The sequence below is a fragment of the Ceratotherium simum genome, chromosome 26 (genome assembly GCF_057802395.1).
Source record: "Ceratotherium simum simum isolate JZ-2026a chromosome 26, ASM5780239v1, whole genome shotgun sequence".
In the NCBI taxonomy this organism is placed as follows: domain Eukaryota; kingdom Metazoa; phylum Chordata; class Mammalia; order Perissodactyla; family Rhinocerotidae; genus Ceratotherium; species Ceratotherium simum.
Window position 1 is genome coordinate 17,406,055 of NC_141925.1, and position 20,130 is coordinate 17,426,184.

At 42.7% G+C, this 20,130-nt stretch overlaps 1 protein-coding gene and 1 long non-coding RNA gene across 3 annotated transcripts in view; one reads left to right on the forward strand and one right to left on the reverse strand.

Annotated features, from left to right (window-relative positions):
* MOSMO (modulator of smoothened) overlaps positions 1 to 14,659 on the reverse strand; it is a 70,498-nt gene extending 55,839 nt beyond the window's left edge. For both annotated transcript variants that reach the window (XM_004442971.3, XM_087417082.1), the window contains exon 1: positions 14,552 to 14,659. In XM_004442971.3, coding sequence (XP_004443028.2) covers positions 14,552 to 14,657 — 106 coding nt within the window. In that variant the 5' untranslated portion in view covers positions 14,658 to 14,659. The remainder of the gene's footprint in view (positions 1 to 14,551) is intronic.
* LOC147913594 (uncharacterized) lies at positions 14,546 to 17,892 on the forward strand. The gene is made up of 2 exons (XR_015548545.1): positions 14,546 to 14,643; positions 17,641 to 17,892. It is a non-coding gene; the product is annotated as an uncharacterized LOC147913594 (long non-coding RNA).
* Positions 17,893 to 20,130: the final 2,238 nt, after the last annotated feature.

Here is a 20,130-nt window from a genome sequence, read left to right on the forward strand (position 1 = left end):
TAACCCACTTAGCAGACGTTAGCTAGAGTAAGAAGGTTGACAGAATGTTAATGGCTTAGTATAATTTGTCATCATTACTGGAAAATCCCCAAATACATATTATCTTTGATATGTAGACGAGCACTTGCATATAAATGTTTGGATAGGCTGCCTGGTACTGTCTTCCCTTAGTGCACTAAGGTGGAAGAAGGCAGCAATCCAGGTAAGTATCAGGGGCATGGTACAGTGTGTTTGGTAAAAATGATATGGGGAACCAGGTCTAACACAGTGATATATCCTAGTTTTAAAAAAATCAAACTTCTTTTGATGACTATATGATGGGTAAATAATCAATTGCAACATTATGGTCTATTTACCCAATGTGATAAGAGATTACTCCATTTAATTGCTTAACAACAACAGCTACCATAAGTGCCTGTACGTGGTAGGTGTATCAGATACATTAACTTTAATTCTTAGAGCTACTTTGCAAGGAAAGAGATAATATCCCCATCTACAGATGAAACTAAAGCTAGAAGTCAAGTTAACACATTCAAAGCCACACAGCTGGCAAATGGCAGAGCTAGAATTCGAACTGCCTTCTGACTTCAACCCTCATACTCTTTTCACTATTACTTTCTTAATAAAATAATTTTCTAAGAATTCAACATATCATATATACCCACCTTTATTTTAAATCAAGAGATGGGATTCATGAGGATGAAGGAGGAATACAGAATTATTTTTCAGTTAGGAAAAATAAAGTTTCAAGTTTCAATATAGAAGCCAAGTTTCAATATAGGTACTCTCCAAGTTAAAAATACTTAATTTGCACTGTTTCATACCTTAAATAGCATATAAAATGCTGTTTTTCTCCTTTCTCCATCCATCCACAGGTACTCCTTAACAAACAGTAACCATACTAGCCAAGACTAACGGCTCCTCCTAAGGGCTTGAATGAGGAACACTGGATCCAACCTCTTTTGTATCACCTTGGTTCCTCATGGGAGAGATCATTTACCCATTACAAGATCCTCGTCTCCCCCATGTCCGCTTCCTACCATACAGACTACACATACCACATGTGCACACACACACTGACATACACCTTCTTCTACTGAGTTTATTCTATCTCAGGTTATTTTACCTCAAGAAGTCTCTTAAACACACATTTCCTCTCTTTCCTTCCTCTGATAGGGCAATTTATGTCAAAAAATGACCCAAAATATTGTTGACAAATGTAAGAAGAATCTCAGTGAAGCATCTATATCACACAGAAAGAATATCATAAGCTTTAAAGTCAAATTAAAGGATCAAATAAGCTACTCTTTCTTACTTGTTTTTATCTTTTTTTAATGCTATTTATTAGCAATGCAGCTGTACTATTTATTATTTTTTTGTTGCAGAAGTAAATATTTCAGCTACAACATGGTCTTACGGGCTAGCCTAGGAATCTAACTCCTGTATTGACCCAGAGGATCAACCAATCAATCTACAAATTAACTTTCATCTTACCATATTTTTTCAAAGTTGGGAATGACTATACAGTAGCTGGACCTTACTTTCCAAAGTGAAAATCAACTAATGACATGTCAAAAAAATCAAGACTGAATTCTGTGGATATACAGCTACAGAACAATAATTTGATGTATGTAACAACCTAAGTATCATACTTGTGAAAATGAGATAAGACCAAATATTCCTCTCTCCTGAGCTCTGGTCCCTTTCTGCTTGGATAATCTACTCTCACTTCAACATAACGTGTCTAAATCAAACTCATCACTTTTACCCAATAAATCAGTCACTCTCCAGAATTCCCAATTCTATTCCCTACTCTAGATTCAAAATCTTAGTGTGAATCATAATACTTTCTCTTTCCCGCCACGTGCAAGCTTGGACTGAGTGCTCCCTAAGGTACAAAGATCAATAAATCATATCCCTTGTTCTTAAGGAACTTTAAAGAATCTACACTAGAAAATAGGGCAAGTAACACACAAATAATCATGATACACATATGCTATCATGAAAAATGTGTAAGGTGTTACCAAAGGGGAAAAAAATCACTTAGGTAGGGGATCAAAAAAGGTTTTTATGAAAATGGCAGTTGAAATATGCTTGAAAGATGGGTAGGACATTGATAAGACATGGGCTGAGAAGAGTGAGAGGTCATTTCAGGCTGAGAATAAACAACACAGCAAAGATTTAGAGATGAGAATAAAGACTATTTAGGTAACAGAGTTAATAATAAAAGTAATACAGAGGGGCTAGAATATAGATCCATGTAGGAAAGAAAAGTAGGATCTAAAGTTGGAAAGGTAAGCTAGAGCCATACTGTGAAGATCTCTGAGTGCCTTTTGTTCTGTGGAAGATGAAGAGTCACTGAAGGTTTCTGGTACAAACACAGGCAGTGGTTAAGAGCAAGGACTCTGCAGCTAGACTTCCTGGATTCAAACCTCAGCTCTTCCACTTATCAGCTGTGTGAACTTTGGCAAGTTACTTAACTTCTCTGTATCTCTGTGGGACTAATAATAGCACTTATAGAGGGATGTTGTGAGGATTAAATTAGTTAATACATGTAAAGTGCATAGAAAAGTATCCGTCACAAAGTAAATGCTATATAAGTATTTGCTATTATTATTATATTTATCCTTTAGAAAGATAAACTTAGGGCTGGCCCCGTGGCTTAGCGGTTAAGGGCGTGTGCTCCGCTGCTGGCGGCCTGGGTTCGGATCCCAGGCGCGCACCGACGCACCGCTTCTCCAGCCATGCTGAGGCTGCGTCCCACATACAGCAACTAGAAGGATGTGCAGCTATGACATACAACTATCTACCGGGGCTTTGGGGGAAAAAATAAATAAATAAAATTAAAAAAAAAAAGAAAGATAAATTTAGCAGCAATGTATAGAAATGGACTGGAATGGAAACTTTTCTATCTACATTTACCCATGCCATTCCACCTTCAAGCACAAGTACTGCCCAAGTCTTCCTGATTATTTACTTATTATTAAGCATATCATCTGTTAAGCTCAAATTCCACCTCCTCCTCAACCACCTTGGCAGAAAGTAGTTTCATCACGTTTGACAGATGTGACATACATCACATGTATATTATTTTATCCTCCCAAACACAGTACAGGTTCCTCAGGGATAAAACACTTTTTCATTTGCTTAAATGCAATCCCTTAAAATATTGAGTACAGTTCCTTACAGACCACACATACTTCAATAACCATCTGTTGCAACACTGACTGGAACAAAGTCCAGTGGTACAGGGGATACCTATGGGAAGATTTAAGGAATATTCATAGTAAATTAAAGACTTATTTTATCAAAATGGATGATACTTTATAAATGAAATGGTCATAAGTGAAATGGTCTTACAGATTTTGACTTAAAAGTTAGTGGTCTGGGGCCGGCCCCGTGGCTCAGCGGTTAAGTGCGCGTGCTCAGCTACTGGTGGCCCGGGTTCGGATCCGAGGCGCGCACTGACGCACCGCTTCTCTGGCCATGCTGAGGCCGTGTCCCACATACAGCAACTAGAGGGATGTGCAACTATGACGTACAGCTATCTACTGGGGCTTTGGGGAAAAAAAAAGGAGGAGGATTGGCAATAGATGTTAGCTCAGAGCCAGTCTTCCTCAGCAAAAAGAGGAGGATTAGGCATGGATGTTAGCTCAGGGCTGATCTTCCTCACAAAAAAAAAAAAAAAAAAAGATAGTGGTCTGGTCAGCAAAACAAATCTGAACACAGCCTATTTATTTTTGAAAAGAACTTCTATTATTATAGCTAAAAGTAGACCCAACAATGTTCCAGGTGAATAATTTATTGTGAATACACTGCAAATGGGGAGACCTAGTGAAATTCTGCTCTCCCATTTTCTTACTTGACCCAACTGCATTTTTCTTTACTCCTGTTTAGTCTCTACGGATAGCAGTATATGGTCCCTAGTTGAATAGATCTATATTAAAAGTCAACAGCTGCCTTTTTGTTCATTATATACAACAGCAAGTGCCAAAATGCCAAATGTGACCTTTTATTTATAGCACAGCTAGTATAAAGAGACATACAAAAAAAGTGCAGGCTTTTCTTTCTAATTAAAAAAAAATAGAGCAATGATTCAAAGAAACATTTTGCTTCAAAACTGAATTGGAGTCATACATTGAAACTTCACGTAAGCAAACCGTACATGTTGGTTGGTATACATGTAAATACCAAATACATGTAAGTATCATTCATAGCAACACTCAAATCCATATGCTTCTTTATTTTGTTAACTCTAAAGCAATAAATCCCAAAGGATCATCACATTCTACTTGCTCACGGCATATTTGGAAAGGATTCTCATCCCTGTAATCTAATGAGAGAATACATAGTAAAGTTTACAGACATATGTTAGTAAAAGTGATTTTGATCCAGATACTTACTTTCAGGTACCTTGATATTCAAAGATCCTTAGGTTTCCTCACAGCTCATCTAACCTCTTACAATAGCTTTGCTAAATATTACTTTCTCATCAATCTTTAGTCAATAAAGAACGAAATAAGTAGCCACTACAACCAGTCCATTGTTACCAACTAAATCAGGTTTTGTAAGTACTGTATTGAACATTTTAGCAGCTGGCTGCTAGATGGGCAGAGAATTCTAGGCAGTACTTAGGTAAACATGTGTAGCTTCAGAGCCTGAAAATAAAATATTTTGACCAGGAAAAAAAATACAAATGTCATGTTTTATCATTATAAACAGGTAAAGCTGTAAATATGAAATTTATACCTATATATTGTCACTGCTCTCACTGTACAACCTAATCTTCTGGGTTATTTAGAGGATATAAAACAAGGTCACCATGTAAATAATTATCCATTCAAGGTGCCTGATTAAGCTCAACTATAATTCAACAATCACAATTTCATAAACAGCAATACTTCATTATGTGTCTAAACTGCCCTATAGGGCCGGCCCCGTGGCTTAGCGGTTAAGTGCGCGCGCTCCGCTGCTGGTGGTCTGGGTTCGGATCCCGGGAGCCCACCGACGCACCGCTTCTCCCGCCATGCTGAGGCCGCGTCCCACGTACAGCAACTAGAAGGATGTTAAACTATGATGTACAACTACCTACTGGGGCTTTGGGGGAAAATAAATAAATAAATAAAAATTATAATTTAAAAATAAATAAATAAATAAAATAAAATAAACTGCCCTATAAGATGACACAATATGGCCCACTACTTAAGTAAGCATTGAACAGGGTATAAAAAAATACTCACAGTTGCATTACAGAAGCTAATGACAACTAGAAGAAATTTTATTTTATAAACGAAACTAAATTTTTAGTTGTACTATTTGCCAGGTTTCTATAAAGAAACAACTATCTCATATATTTCAAACTTATTTTCAGCCTTTGAGGAGAGACTAATTGATTCCTGATACTCCAACAGTAACGCTTTACAGACAAGTTGCTCTTACCTTTATTCCTTTAAAAATAACTTCTGAACTAAGTGATTTTCATAATTCACTGTGGTTATTACTCTTTAACCTACAGGAGAACAGGGGTCTGAACCTGCAAAACAATTGGAAGTACTGAAAGAGGTATTAATCAAGTCTGAATGATGTAATTTTTTTTTTTTTTTTTTTTTTTTTTTTGCCGAGGAAGATTTGCCCTGAGCTAACATCTGTTGCCAATCTTCCTCTTTTTATTTGAGGAAGATTCACCCTGAGCTAACATTTGTACCAGTCTTCCTCTATTTTGTATGTGGGTTGCCACCACAGCATGGCTGCTGACCAGCATAGGTCCGTGCCTGGGAACCGATCCCAGGCCGCCAAAGTGGAGCATGCCAAACTTAACCACTAGTCCACAGGGCTGGCCCCTGAATGATATAATTTTTATTAATAAAAAACCCTCAACTACAACTTGTCTAAGATCAATTACATGGCTAGTCAATAGTGGGACTGGGATGTGACTACATGTTGTTTTGACCCCAAAACCTGTGTGCCCTTTCCACTATGTTAGGCTGCCTTTCACTTAGAATACCTCGTTAGTCTGTTCCAGAAACATATAAACCTGATGCCTTCCTTGGTTTTGGTACTTATATGCGTCCCATTAAGTTTATATTACCACTACAATTGACTTTGCAGTCTCTGTTCCCAGATTGGATCCAGCTGGGTTTCAGGACTATTCAAATACAGACAAAATATGTTGCTTTAAATTTCTTTTTAGAACAAGGCAAGATATACATAAATAAAGCAGATAATACAAAAGGGAAATGTTTAAAAATTCAGATGTTTTATCAGGGAAATGCAAATCAAAACAACACTAAGATATCACCTCATGCCCATTAAAATGGCTACAATCACCAAGACAAAAAACAACAAATGTTGGAGAGGATGTGGAGAAACAGTAACCCTCATACACAGCTGGTGGGAATGCAAACTGGTGCAGCCTCTATGGAAAACAGTATGGAGATTCCTCAAAAAATTAAAAATAGAAATACCCTATGATCCAGCCATCCCACTACTGGGAATCTATCCAACGCACCTGAAATCAACAATCCAAAGAGGCTTATGCACCCCTATGTTCATTGCAGCATTATTCACTATAGCCAAGAAGTGGAAGCAACCCAAGTGTCCCTCAACTGACGACTGGATCAAGAAGATGTGGTATATATATATGCCATGGACTATTAGCCATAAAACAAGACAAAATCATCCCATTTGCAACAACGTGGATGGACCTAGAGGGTATTATGTTAAGCGAAATAAGCCAGAAAGAGAAAGACAAACACCATATGATCTCACTCACATGTGGAATATAAACCAACACATGGACAGAGAAAACTGTATTGTGGTTACCAGGGGCAATGGGGGTAGAGGGTGGGCACAAGCGGTGAAGGGAAACATGTATATGGTGATGGACAAAAATGTACAACCAAAAATTCACAATGTTATAAACTATTAAAACATCAATAAAAAAAATTCAGATGTTGTGATCTTTTACATAATAAATAATAATTATGACTAACATTTGAGCATTTACTATGTATTAGACCATGTGGTAACTCCTTATACACCATATATTTTTTCCTCACAACCATCCTTTGAGATAAACATATCATCCCAGTTTTACAGCTGGGAAATCAAATTACATGCCCCAAATCATAAAGCTCATAACAAGGGAATCTGAGAATCAAATCTAGATATGTCTGACTCCAAATCCACAGGACCATTTTACTACACTGCAACCCCAATACAAACCCAACACGTATCAGGTAAGAGGTTTAATAACATTCTTTTAGGTCACACTAAGCCGAACAGTGGAGGACTGACGTACATGACTATTACTATGGCAGCTTTGAAAGCGGCTCTGGCAGCCAAAGGACGAAGAATTCAACAAGTCTGGTCAGTCTAATGAATGCAACGGCAGTCATCACTCTGTAATTTCTTTCTCTGCATTTCCTTCCTTTTAGTGACTTCCTGTTACTCATGGCTTCTGTCTATGTTTCTGGTCACAAATTCCTCTTCTCCAAAACTTTTAGGCCTACATACCCTTCATCTGAAGTGGCTACATCTCTGTTGATAATGGTAAAGAGATGACTTCTGGAACTAAGGTTGTAAAGGAAATAACTGCTCTGTTCAGGAAATCTAACCTCACATTGGAAAATCCAGTCTACACTGTGAAATTCACAGTATCATAAGTGATTTCAAGATTTAAGTGTGACCTGTGAACACTGTAAGAAGACTGGTCTTTGAATTTTTATTCAAAGTTCTTATTATTTGATATGCTAAAATAAATAATACTGATAATGTCTTTTAAAAAACCAAATTAAAAAAAATCTTTGTACCACTTTACCATTATGGAGAAGTGTTATTCTTGGAAGTAAAAGAAATTTATTGGCCCAAATGTCCATCAACTAATGAATGGATAAATAAAATGTGGTATATCTATATACACATTATTTGGCAATGAAAAGAAACGAAGTACTGACATTTGTTATAATATGGATGAACCTTGAAAATGTCATGCTAAGTGAATGAAGCCTGTCACAAAGACCATGTATTGTATGATTCCATTTATATGAAATGTCCAGAATAGGCAAATCTACAGAGACAGAAAGTAGACTGGTGGTTGTCTAGGACTAGGAGGTTGGGAGTAATGGTGAAAAGATGTGGGGTTTCTTTCTAGTGTACTGAAAATGTTCTAAAATTGATTGTGGTGATAGTGATACAACTCTATGAATATACTAAAAGCCATTGAATTGCACACTTTAAATGGGTGAATTTTATGGTTATATGAATTATATCTCAAAACTGTTTTAAAAAAAGAAAATTTAGTGGGAAAAGACTCAAAAGGCCATTGAAGAATTCTGTTCATGCTTTTTAAGTTAAAGAACACAATCTCAAGATTTTTGCTCTTAGGTAACCAAATTCTGTCGTTTTCTACAAGTCCCATCCAAAGTGATTAATGAAACAAAGTTCTAGATGGGTTGGTTTAACAACTTAGTTACAGAGCTCCTTCATGCCAAAGCACCTTTGTGATCACTGAAGTTGTCATAGTTCAGGGAAAAAGGCTTATTATTTAATAGTTCTCTAGTATTTAATACATAGGTCTGCTTGGGCAGCTTGTAATTTTAATGTTTTAAACCAAGGACCCCCAATTTGTAGGCCACAATGTACTAGTAGATCTTGAACTCTCACGTGATCTATCACATGCCAAGCACCAGAGTCCCCTCTCTGAGGTTTACTAGGATTTCCCGTGGAGAGGGTAGTAGGTAGCAGATGGGAAATGACGACCCCCCCGGCCCCACCGCCCCCACCACCAAAGTCTTTCACTTCCCCAAGCACCTGAGGAAAAAGAAAACTCTTTCTCACAAAATCTCAGCCATCTCCTGGGTTTCAAACTAGTAACGCTTTCTCCCTATTTCTGATGTTTCTACCCACTAAGGGTGGAGATAGGAGGCTGTTAGAATAATACTCTTAGCTTATCTGTGGCCCCTCACTCAATTCTTCCCAGGTCAAGAGGAATGGCTTCATGTGACTGGCAGTTTAGGAGAAAAAACTGGGAATATGTAGTCCAACATTTTGCCCTCGGGAGCAAGTTGGCCACAGGGAGCACTCATGTTCTCTGTTCTTTTAGCCAGAAGTCTTACAGGGCAGGTCCCCCAGCAGAGCCTGGGACTGGACAGTTGTCTGTTCAGTTTGAGGTCCAGTAAGCAGCAGCCGCTTGTCCACCGACATAAGCCACATTATCAGTAATAAAATACTGTTTTGACTCCTAATTATCTTCTTCTTTCCCCCTCCCCACAATTAGTTCAGAATGCAAGCAGGGAAGAGGGTGTCAGGTATTAAGATCTCTTAAACACTCTAACATCCAGTCTAAGCAATTTTAAAAAGAACAAGAATGAAAGTATAAATAAATACACTAACTATGACAGACTACAATGTGAATATGAGAACCAATTCTAGAGAGAGAAATTTTGATTAGTCATAAGGGAGAAGTTCCTTCATGTACCGGAAGAGACTCGGGGGAAATATTTGGAAATCTTCATAAAGAACACTAAGCAAATCCATCTAGGATGATTTAGGATGGTATAACTTTGGTAACTGAAATCCTGCTGTAAAAGGATGATGCCTCAATTAAAGGGATCGCTAGATGATTTATATTTATCAGAAGCAGCTTTGCTTAATTGCTGATCTCATTGAAGTTAACTCAATAAAACTAAAAAAAATTTTTTTCACAAATAGTTTGTCTCTGTAGAGATGAGAAATCAGTGGTAGTGAGGTTAAGGGACTTATACAAAGCAAAGAATATCACCTTAAACCTGAAACCCAAATCTCCCTCTTTCCCTCTTCTGTAGTCTGGCAAAAATTTCAGCCACTGAAGAATTTTAATCTCATTTAAATAAATAAAAGATGTGCATAAATAAGAAATAGGTAATACTCCCATGAAGAGTTTTCCTGAAGGAGTCTTTGCAAACTGCAATTCAGATCTCTTGTGCAAAGCACTGACATGGGAAAAAATGTGGAAATGACTATTTTACACTAGCTAAATACAAAAAGCCTAAGGAATCAAATCAAGTCATGGATGTGAAAGTGCTTCAAAAACTATAAAGCACTATATAAAGTAAAAGATATTGATACTGATGTTCAGTTCCAGTAACCAGCAGAAATTTGACCCCAGCATAGCACAATTACGTAATTTTGCCATTATATTTACCTAGCATTTAATATATATATATTTGTGTGTGTGTGTGAGGAAGATTAGCCCTGAGCTAACATCTGATGCCAGTCCTCCTCTTTTTGCTGAGGAAGATTGGCCCTGGGCTAACATCCGTACCCATCTTCCTCCCCTTTATATGCAGGACGCCTGCCACAGCATGGCTTGATAAGCGGTGCGTTGGTCCACGCCCAGGATCCGCACCTGCGAACCCTGGGCCTCCGAAGCAGAGCGCGCGAACTTAACCACTACGACACGGGGCCAGCCCCTACCATTTGATATTTTTGATTACATTAATAGAAACTGCTAAGGGTCCTTACTAAAGTGCCCCCCGACCATGTACTTTCCCCATACATAAAATATCTATTTCTGTTTCATTATATCTTCAAAAGTCTGTGTATAATCCACAAGCTATTAGAACAAGCTCAGGAAATGTTACCACACACAGATGAAAGTAAAAGGAATGTAATTTCTCCATGTTGTATCTGGACCAATATAATAAAAACAAACTAAAAATTCTGCCACTATGAAGTACGATCCATAATCTTACAGTAATACAGTTTATTAGTTAGGATTTTAGGAAGTTATTCTATTCAGCTTTTTGTTTTTGGATATATCATTTCCTTTTGTGGTAGTTCAAGTAGAATCTGAGGAGCAGAGACCAGAATATGGAGATGAGGGACTAAAAGAGGAAGAACAGTATGGGAGTGATGGAGAACGTCCAAAGCCAGGAGGGAAGACAAATTTATTTGACTTGTGCTAAGCCTGGCCATATTATTCTTGATGTTTCCTTGTTTCCAAAAACATCTAATAAAGAAACCATGTCAGTTCTCACAGTAACAAGTTCTGAGCTTTAATTTCAAAACTGGGATTCTGACATCTGTTATTATAAACTAGAACAGCAATACAACAATATCTTTTATTGAGCACTTATTATGTGTCAGGCACTGTTCTAAATGTTTTATGCAGATTAACTCAATTAATCATCACAATAACCCAGCGAGATGGGTACTATTATTATCCCTATTTTACAGAGGAGGAACTGTAAAGAGCGGCTAAGTAACTTGCCCAAACTCACAGAGCTTGTAAGTGATGAAGTTTGGATTTGAATCCTGAAACTTTTCCTTACTAGTTCACTGCAGTGGTTTTCAAACTACATTCTGCAGAACTTTTTGGCTCCAAGAATTCTACTTTCAAAATATATTTTGTCCATTTAGAAACCTGCAGTAAAAATATCGCAAACTTTCATACACTGTATATAACGCACTGAAGGGAACCAAAGCATTAACTTTTTGCTGCCAGGTTATGTCACTTTTGTGCAGATCTTAGAGTAAGGCTAGTCCTGTCACCTCTGAGATCTTATTTGAACTTCCTATAAATGTTTCTTTGATTTGGAAGGTGTAACTCTGCACTGATTTTTTTTTTAAACTCAAGACTGGATCTGTCTGCTCAGGTCACAGTGTACAGTGGACATATAAGCTCAATCCAACACCAGGCAAAGTTCAGGTGCATCTTATCACCGTGCAAGAGCACAAGAGTGAACAAAGGAACATAGGATCCCATTCATTTTAAGTTTTGGGGGGCTACTGTCTGACATATTTAAGGTAAGAAATATAGGTTAGATATGATTTTGAAAAATTTCCTACTGTTCTACTATCTCCTATTATTCTTCTTTCTAGCTACAGAATATTTAACTGAAGGGTATCCTGAGATGGCAAGGGAAACTGTTAGGAAAAAAATCACCTCCTCCACCCCACTTCAGCCACATATCCCCACTGTCACACTCTGGACCTTGTGCCCACAATCCCCTGCCCTTCTGCTTTGCTGGATCAATAACTCCCAGTCAGGTCTTCAATTCTATTGGGTCCACTATTCCACTGACCATATACCATCTGCTATTCACTGACCAATCCATCAGCTCTTTCCTTTATTCACTTTTACTCTTTATCCAGCTGAGATTCCATGAGCCATCATTACAATGATACTTTGACCAATACCCTAATCACCTTTGCTCCTCTGTCACTTTGTTGCATGTAGGTGGCAAACACCAACCCTGAATGAAGCCTTCTATTGCCTTTCACCACACACTGGTGCCAAAGTAGCAGAGCACTATAAGAGAAAGTCAGCAAGGCAGATGGGTTATCACACTATATGTTCATGACCACTGACTTCAATGAGGCTTCCACGCTGCTAGACAATCCTACTATGTCGCCGGTTGGCATGCTCTCTCTGCAACTACTTATTTCAAACATTTTCTACTGTCTTCAAACCCTGGACTTCTATCCCTCCCATCTCTGCGGCAACTCACAGCCGAAGACTTTGCCTACTAATCTGAAGGAGTTGTACTCATCCTATCCTTGCTTTCTTTCTAATATAATAGAGGAGCTATCCCTTTTCCAATGCTTTGAATGCTGTCCTTTTCCATCTTCTCAGGAATGTTATGCTATTACTTGCCTCTTTCTTCTGTACAAGTAACAGTATCTTTTCCATGAGCATTTTGTCTGTTTTATACATTGGGATTCCACCTGAAACTTCTTTGCAAAAAGGATGGTTTCTGCTAGAACAGTGAAATCTCTTTGCCCCTAAGAAAGTCTCGTAAAAGGAGTCACTGCACGTATAATTAGGATAAAAACCACAACAGATCACAAACCGGATGTTACACATACAACTGTACAAATTAATAGTTGACGCTGACATCACCAACATTTTCAGAAACAAAGCCCATAGTTTCACCAAATTCTAAACCACTCTGATATCTTCATTTTACAATTTTAATAAAATTGAGATGTAACTGACATATAACATTGTATATGTTTAAAGAGTACGTGTTGATTTGATACATTTATATATTGCAATATGATTACCATGTTACGATTAGCTAACACCTCTACCGCATCACATAATAATCATATATGCTTTACAATTAAGAGCTGTGCTACAACTGTACAGGCAAGAAAAGGAGCAGAATTTTTTAGAGTGTTATTTTAATAACCAGCAAATCTGACAGCATGATTTTGTGTTACTAGGTCTAGATGGGAGAGAGGGAGGGAGGAGGAAGCAACAAATGTCCCAGCTACAGCTTTAAGAGCTAAAAATATTGCAGGATAAATACAGAACCATAAGTAATACTTAAGAAGTTTGACAGCACAGTGATACATTTTGTAACAAATTATTCATGGAGGGAGCCTGACATTCCCAACCCCCAATATTCCTTCACCTGCACTGAACAAGCCGTTAGAAAACAAGCTCATTCCTTAATTCCCATCAGCTCTTCTGACAGCTGTTACATTAATTAAAGGTTTGGTCTCACAGGTCTGGATGTGTGAGCGAGTGAGTGAGTGTGTGTCTGTGTGTGTGGTGATGGTGGCCCCAGCTGAGAAAAATCCTGCAAGGGCATTCACCTGGGATACCCTTCAGACAGATGCCTACCTCTTCCAGAGGGCACCACCTTGTCTCTGCTGCCTACAGCTCCGTGGTCTCACAGCAAGCACTGCTACTGCTGCTGGGCCGCCTGCAACTCTAATGTGTTATTTAATTTTGTAACTACTATTAAGATCTCTAAAACGTTTCGTGATGCGCTGGAATGAAAGATGCTCCATAAAATGAAGTTTATTAGTAGTAGTATTATAGCTCCCGGGCCTAAAATAAAGCAAAATTACAACCACAGAGACTTCAAAGGGAAAATCGGAAGCCACATGCGTCTCAAACACTGCCAAGTGGGCAGGGCATGGGCGAAGGCGCGGGTAGGGGGGCTCCCATCCGGCGCCCCCCAGCTCCAGCCACCACCCCCAGCTCCCCCAGCACCATCAACCCTGCCTCGTCGGGCCACCTCTCGTCCGGCCGCAGCTTCCTCGGCGGCGGGGGTGGGACCTGACTCCTCCGGGTGTCCCCTAGCCCATCAGCTCTCTCGAGGCTCGCGCACTGCCCTACAGGCTGCCTCCCTCCCCGCCCCAGCCTCCCCGCCTGGTTTCTAATTCCTTCACAGGCGCCTCAGTTTCTTCCAAATCGCTTTCCTCCCGTCTCCCACCTTCACTTTTTTTTAAAGCCAGGACGAAGCTCGTTCCTCCGCTGTTCCTCAGGTCGAGTGGCTGTCTCCCCTCACCCCCTTCCTAAAGTCCGGGACCCGCCAGCCCAGGCCGGGTCTCCTCGCCCCTCTTCTCTCAGCCTGGGGGTCCCGCTGGCGACCAGCGCGTCCTCCTCTCCGTCCCCTCGGCCGCCCCGCCCCGCGGCCCGGGTCACCCTCCGCCCCCTCTCTCCTCAGGCCGGCCCCCGCCTCGCACCCTCCAGCCCGGTTTTCTCCCAGCCAGGTCTCCCCTCCCTCTCCTCGCCCTCAGCGAATCCCCCGCCCGGCCCGCGCGCCGCGCTCACCCGCCGACTCCCCGGTGTTGATCCAGTCCGGGTTGGCGATGCTGGCGATGGCGAAGATATCGGCGGCCAGAAAGAGACATCCTGAGATGATGGTCAGTTTATCCATCTCCCCGCCCCGCTCCCCCCACCCCCCGAGCCCCGGGCAGGCCGCGGCCTCACGCCTCCCGCCCCATGGGCCGCCGCCGGGGCCCGGAGTCCCCGCGCCGCCGCCTCGCGCCCCTCGGCCCCCGCGCGCCGCTCGCGCCCTCCGCGCGCCCGGGACCAGCAGCCGCGGCGCGGCCCGCACAGCCGGAACCGCCGCCCGCCCCGGAACTGCTCGGCCCGCCCGCCCCTCACCCGGAAGCGAAGCTGTGGCGCCGGCGGGGCCGGCTTTGGCTCCTGGGCTGCCACCCCGCGCCTTCCTCCGGGCTCGGCACTCGCCTCGCCGCCCCGGCACGCGGCTCTGACCGCCCCGGGCGCCGCTCCACTCCGCCCTCGTCTCCTCTGCCGCCCGCCTTGCTGCCCCGGAGCCGGACCCGCTCAGGCCCCTGCCCCGCTCCCTTTTTTCCTGCCGGCCACACCGCCTGTTGGCTTTCTTGCCAGTAGTAATATTGTTATCGTTGTTAATGACCGTTTGGTCACAAAATGCCCCTCAGTCCTCAGCCTTTCAAAAGGGAGAGTGGATTGGGGACGGGGTGGGGGAGCCTCCCGTCTTCCAGCGGGAGGCGGGCCCTGACTCCGCCAAGTGACTCGGCGCCCCACACAGCCCTTGTCACTTTGTATTGTCATTGCCCCTTCTGTGTCTGTGGGCTCCGGGACTGCCCCATTTAGGAAATAACTATCGGCACCTCCTGTGCGTCAGGCACTGTAGGTGCTGGAGGGGACGTGAGAGGCAAAATTCCCGCTCTGTTGAAGCATATGTCCTGGTAGGGATGAGACAGAAACACGTTAAAAACTTATCTTTAAAATAAAGGTAATTTCAGGTGTTGATCTATGAATTAAATTGGGGATCGGTCTGATGGCGGGGGGAGAGGGGGACGGCGGGGATATTTATGAGGGTCAGAGAAGTTTACACCGAGCGCCAAGATCATGAAGACCTGACCTATGAAGATCTGGGCACAACTACTCCAGACAGGGAAAAGCAAGTGCATAGAGCATTAGGGGAGGGGGCAGGGAAGAAGTTGGCTTGTTCAAGGAACTGCAAAATGGCCTGTGTGGCTGGAGAGTAGTATGAAAAGACGGAGAGGTGGGCCAGATGTAGGGCTTTGGGAGCCGTGATAAAGAGTTTAGATTTTGTTCTAAGGGCAACGGGAAGGCGCTGGAGGGTTTTCAGCAGAAGGACAAGATCTTATTTAATCTGTAAAGGTAGTGCAGATTGTAGGGAGGAGGGGCAAGAAGGAAAGCAGGGATACCAGTTAAGAAGCAAAGGCATCCAGGAGAGAGAGAGATGTGGCTTTGGTTGGAATGAGAGTGGTAAAAATGGGCAGATTTGGATGTTTTGTAGGCAGAGGGAACGACTAGCTGATAATGGGGGAGGGGCTGAAAGAGAGAACTCAGGAATAACTCCTAAATTTTTGGCCTGAGTAACCGGCTGTTTGTTGATACTTTTTACTGAGTTGGGGCCTGAGGAGAGGCTTAGGTTGAATGGATAAATAGAAAAAAACATGACATCGGCATAATTTGTTAGCAATACAGATGATCCATCTATCTACAGTTTTGCTATCTAGTGGAGGTTTCCTTTTCTTTCATGGCTCATGGACTACATCACCGTTAACCCTGACTTTAGATCCAGGTCTTTCTTTCCCATGCAGCAAACAGGAGATGAGACACTCATTTTCTGCTTAAATGCCACCTAGGTCATCTTTAGAAAGAGCTGGAAGAGTGACATCTGTCTCTATTTTTGGAATGCCTACATGTCCACAAAACTCAGCAAGTTTCAAATTCCACCAAATCCAACAGCCTTGCAGAAATGTACAGAGTTATCAGTGTCACCGCATAGATTGCATAAGGAGGGATTTGATTGCCAGTCTATAGACTTTCTTGTCCAAACATTGGTCTCTTGGGGGGAAGGATTTTTCAAAAAATTATTATTATATCATTTATTTTTCCTTTGCCAGAGAAACTAGCACAAGCTGATTTGTATATTCCAGGGATTCAGAGATGCATACATTACTGTAGGAGATCTTCACTTTTTTTAAGTACTGGAGAGGTTTGATGGAGTCATATTCTTGGCTTCTGGTCCAGTGTTTCTAATTGCCCAGTAATAGAAGAACTCCAACTATACAGTTCTGAATTCTCAAATAATGTCCACTGACGTTCACTACCGGGCAGTTGATGAGAATCCTAGGGTGAAATGTTGGAACAGTTTGCCTATTCTAACTCCACCTGAGTGGAATGGTGATAACTTGATTCTTGTGTTTAAAAAATACAAGTATAAATTCCTTCTTATACCCAGGCAGCACTTCTCAGTCACTCCTGTTTCTGCCCTTCCACAAAAGGTTCTGAATCTAAGATTAAAGCGTAAAAAAACTAGTATAGAGTTAAAAAAATTTAAAACATTTTTTACCAGATGAATGGCTGCACATCACTACAGACAACAGTCACCTATCCCATCTCTTCTTACCAACCAGGATGGAGGTGCGAGGGGTGGGCAGGGGCCAAAGACTCTGTTTACACATTTCCCATTAATCCTGTTTTTAGCCCCACATCTCATTCTTGCCTTCCAATATATCTGGTGTGTCCGAGTCCCAAGTCTGTCTGAGATCTACGGGACAGATCAGTTCCCTTCTCTATATCTCAGTCTAGATTTTAGTAGAGGCAAACCCTAGGGGTTGGGAGAGGTGGTGTGATGGAGTAAAAAGAATACAGAACTGTATTCCGTATTCCACCCCTGCTACTGATTTGAACTTGGGAAAGTCATGTTGTAAGTGAGCATAAGTGAGGCCATCTTGTTACACTAAATGGCCCCAGCCCCTCCTCCGTGTGACTACTTGCTGCGCTGCATGTACTCCAAAAAATTCACATGCTCTCCTGATTTATGGCCTCTGCTTACCTATGACTCCCCAATAGCTTGATAAATTAAAAACTTTGTTCTATGAGTTTCTCTCCAGGAACAGGCTGACCACAGGTGGGAAACACACCTACAAGGTATCCATCACAGCTGACAGAAGAATGGAACAATGTGATGCCTGGAGCCCGTCATGCCTGGAGACCAACATCCCTGGACCCCCTCCTTACTGCTCATTTTCCCTATATAACTGTCTCAAGATTCTGTAATCTTTGAAGGTGGGTTTTTGAGACATCAGTCACCTGTCTTCCGATTTGCTGGCTAATCTAATTAAACTTCGTTTCTCGATCTCTAACTCGTTGTGATTAATTGGCTCAGATTGTGGCGAGCAGCGCGAGCCCATTGCTCGGTATCAATGTTACCTCTCTGGGCCTCTTTCCCCCATCTGACCTAACAGACTCCCAGAGTCAGGCACTCTGTTTCAGTGATAGGACCTCCTCATCCTCTCACTCAACCCTAAGCAAAGCAGCTGGGACTTTTCTATTCAGACAGAGCATGAGCCACAAGGCTCCTTAAGGCAGAAAATCCTTGGGGACCCAGAAGAACATAGAAGTCCCCCAGGAGGGAGCTGTGCTGGCAGCCTGAAGTCATAAATAGCCATCCTGGGCTGTTAAAGGGCCGTGAACACGGTGTGCTTTATTGTGATGGATGGTAGGCCTTGGGCCAGCAGAGTCTGAATCCGGATGGGACCTCGGGGAAAGCTGTGGAGGGGATTGTGCAATCACTCTTCTCTTTAAGGAGCATCTTTGGCCTGACAGGATAAAGAACACACTGCCTCCCTGGGGGTCAAGTTTACTACACAGGCCAAGAGTGTGGTGGATGCACCACGTGTATGCCCCTGGGGTTTCTGGGATTGGATGAGACGAAAGAGCTAAATCCAGAGGTTAAGAGTTTGTGCCTTGGGCTCAAATCTCATGTAGTCTCGTGGATTGGGTTCTGTTGGAGCTGACTCGGAGACAAGAGATTATCCAATAGTGTGTAGTAACTTTATTAGGGAGGGCTCTTAGGATCAACTCCTGTGGGGGAAGGGAAGAAAGCAGGATTGGGCAGAGGGGACAGTTTGGCTGTGGTGCCATCACAGGAGGCTTTGGCAGACCTTGCAGGGAGCTCTGAAGCTGGGATGGCTGTTCAGAGTTGTTCTGAGTTGCAGTAAGGGGGCCAAGCCTTTGTATCCCTGCATGGACCAGTCATTGGATGCTAGCTACCCCAGGAGTGGGGCATGACCTTTGATAAGGTGGCTTTTCAGCCAAGGACAGTTCCTTGAGAGGGCAACAGCTGAGATCTGTCTCCCTACAACCTTCCGAGTAGCTGGGGACTAGGTCCTTCAGTCCTGAAGGGGGACCAGGCGGCACAGTGCAGCATTTGCAACAGTGCACCCATTGTGCTGGCAGATCCACTTGCTTCTTTTCAGTTCTGAGAGCAGCACCTGCAGGACCCTCTGGGCATCTTTTCCTATGGGAAACTTACAAGAGGGAGGTTAGTGGGACGAACTGCAGGTCCCGCTGCAGCAGCAGCTCATCTCCAGGCATAACTGACAATCATTTCCCTCCTCTCCTATCTGTCCTAGATTCCTTTCACCCTCTGCCAGCACCTTTGATGGTCTAGGTGGCTTACGTGGTGGGGTGGCCCAGACCTCAATCCCTGAAGGGTTTGAGCCTCTGGTTGCCATGTACTTCTCTGGCTGTGGCTGCTCTATTTGTCCATTTACTGTCAAAGTAGGGCGAGAGAGTACTAAGAGACACCCAGGTGGATCATGTGGGTGCCAAACCATTCCATTTTACTACTGGTGAAAAATTGAACAATCAGTGCTTCCCTGTGCCTGAGGCTACATTCGATCCTCCTCTACTGGGGATGGGTCCTCATTATCACCTGGGCGGTGGGTCATCCAGCTCCAGAATCCCATCTTAGCTTCTCCTTTTTTAGACCATCCCTAGCACTAGCTGTTGCAGGTTGGGTTCTCTAGGAAACACACTGAGTTGCAGGGAGATTATTGGGGGAGTGCTGTTGGTACCCACACCTGTGGGGGGAGAGAAGGAAGCAGGACCTAGCAGAGGGGAAGTCGGGTTGCAATGCAGCCACAGGAGAACCTCAGTGGACCCTGTAGGAGCTCTGAAGCTGGAATGGCCCTCCAGAGTTGTTCAAGTTGGGTGAGGGAGCTAGGCTTTTTACCAGTCCCTGGATGCTAGCTGCCCTGGGAAGGTATAATCTCTAGCAAAGGGCTCTCTTCAGCTAGCAGTAGGGGTAGGGTGGAGGGGAGGAATAAGTCCTTCAGCCCTGAAGGGGGATCAGAGCAGCACAGCACAGCATCCACGACAGTTTGTGTCCCGCAACTCCACCAATCAGTATGATCTTGGCATCCGCTCTAGAGTTTTCAGCCTGGGATGGAGGGAAAGCGGATGGACCCCCTGTGTGCCGGGTGCTGATGCTCCCCTCATAGAACCTTGAATGCTTATGCGCTTTATTCCCACAAACTCTCACCATTTCCCTACTGATAGGAAAATGGAGGAAAAGGATGCATTTTATGAGAGAATTA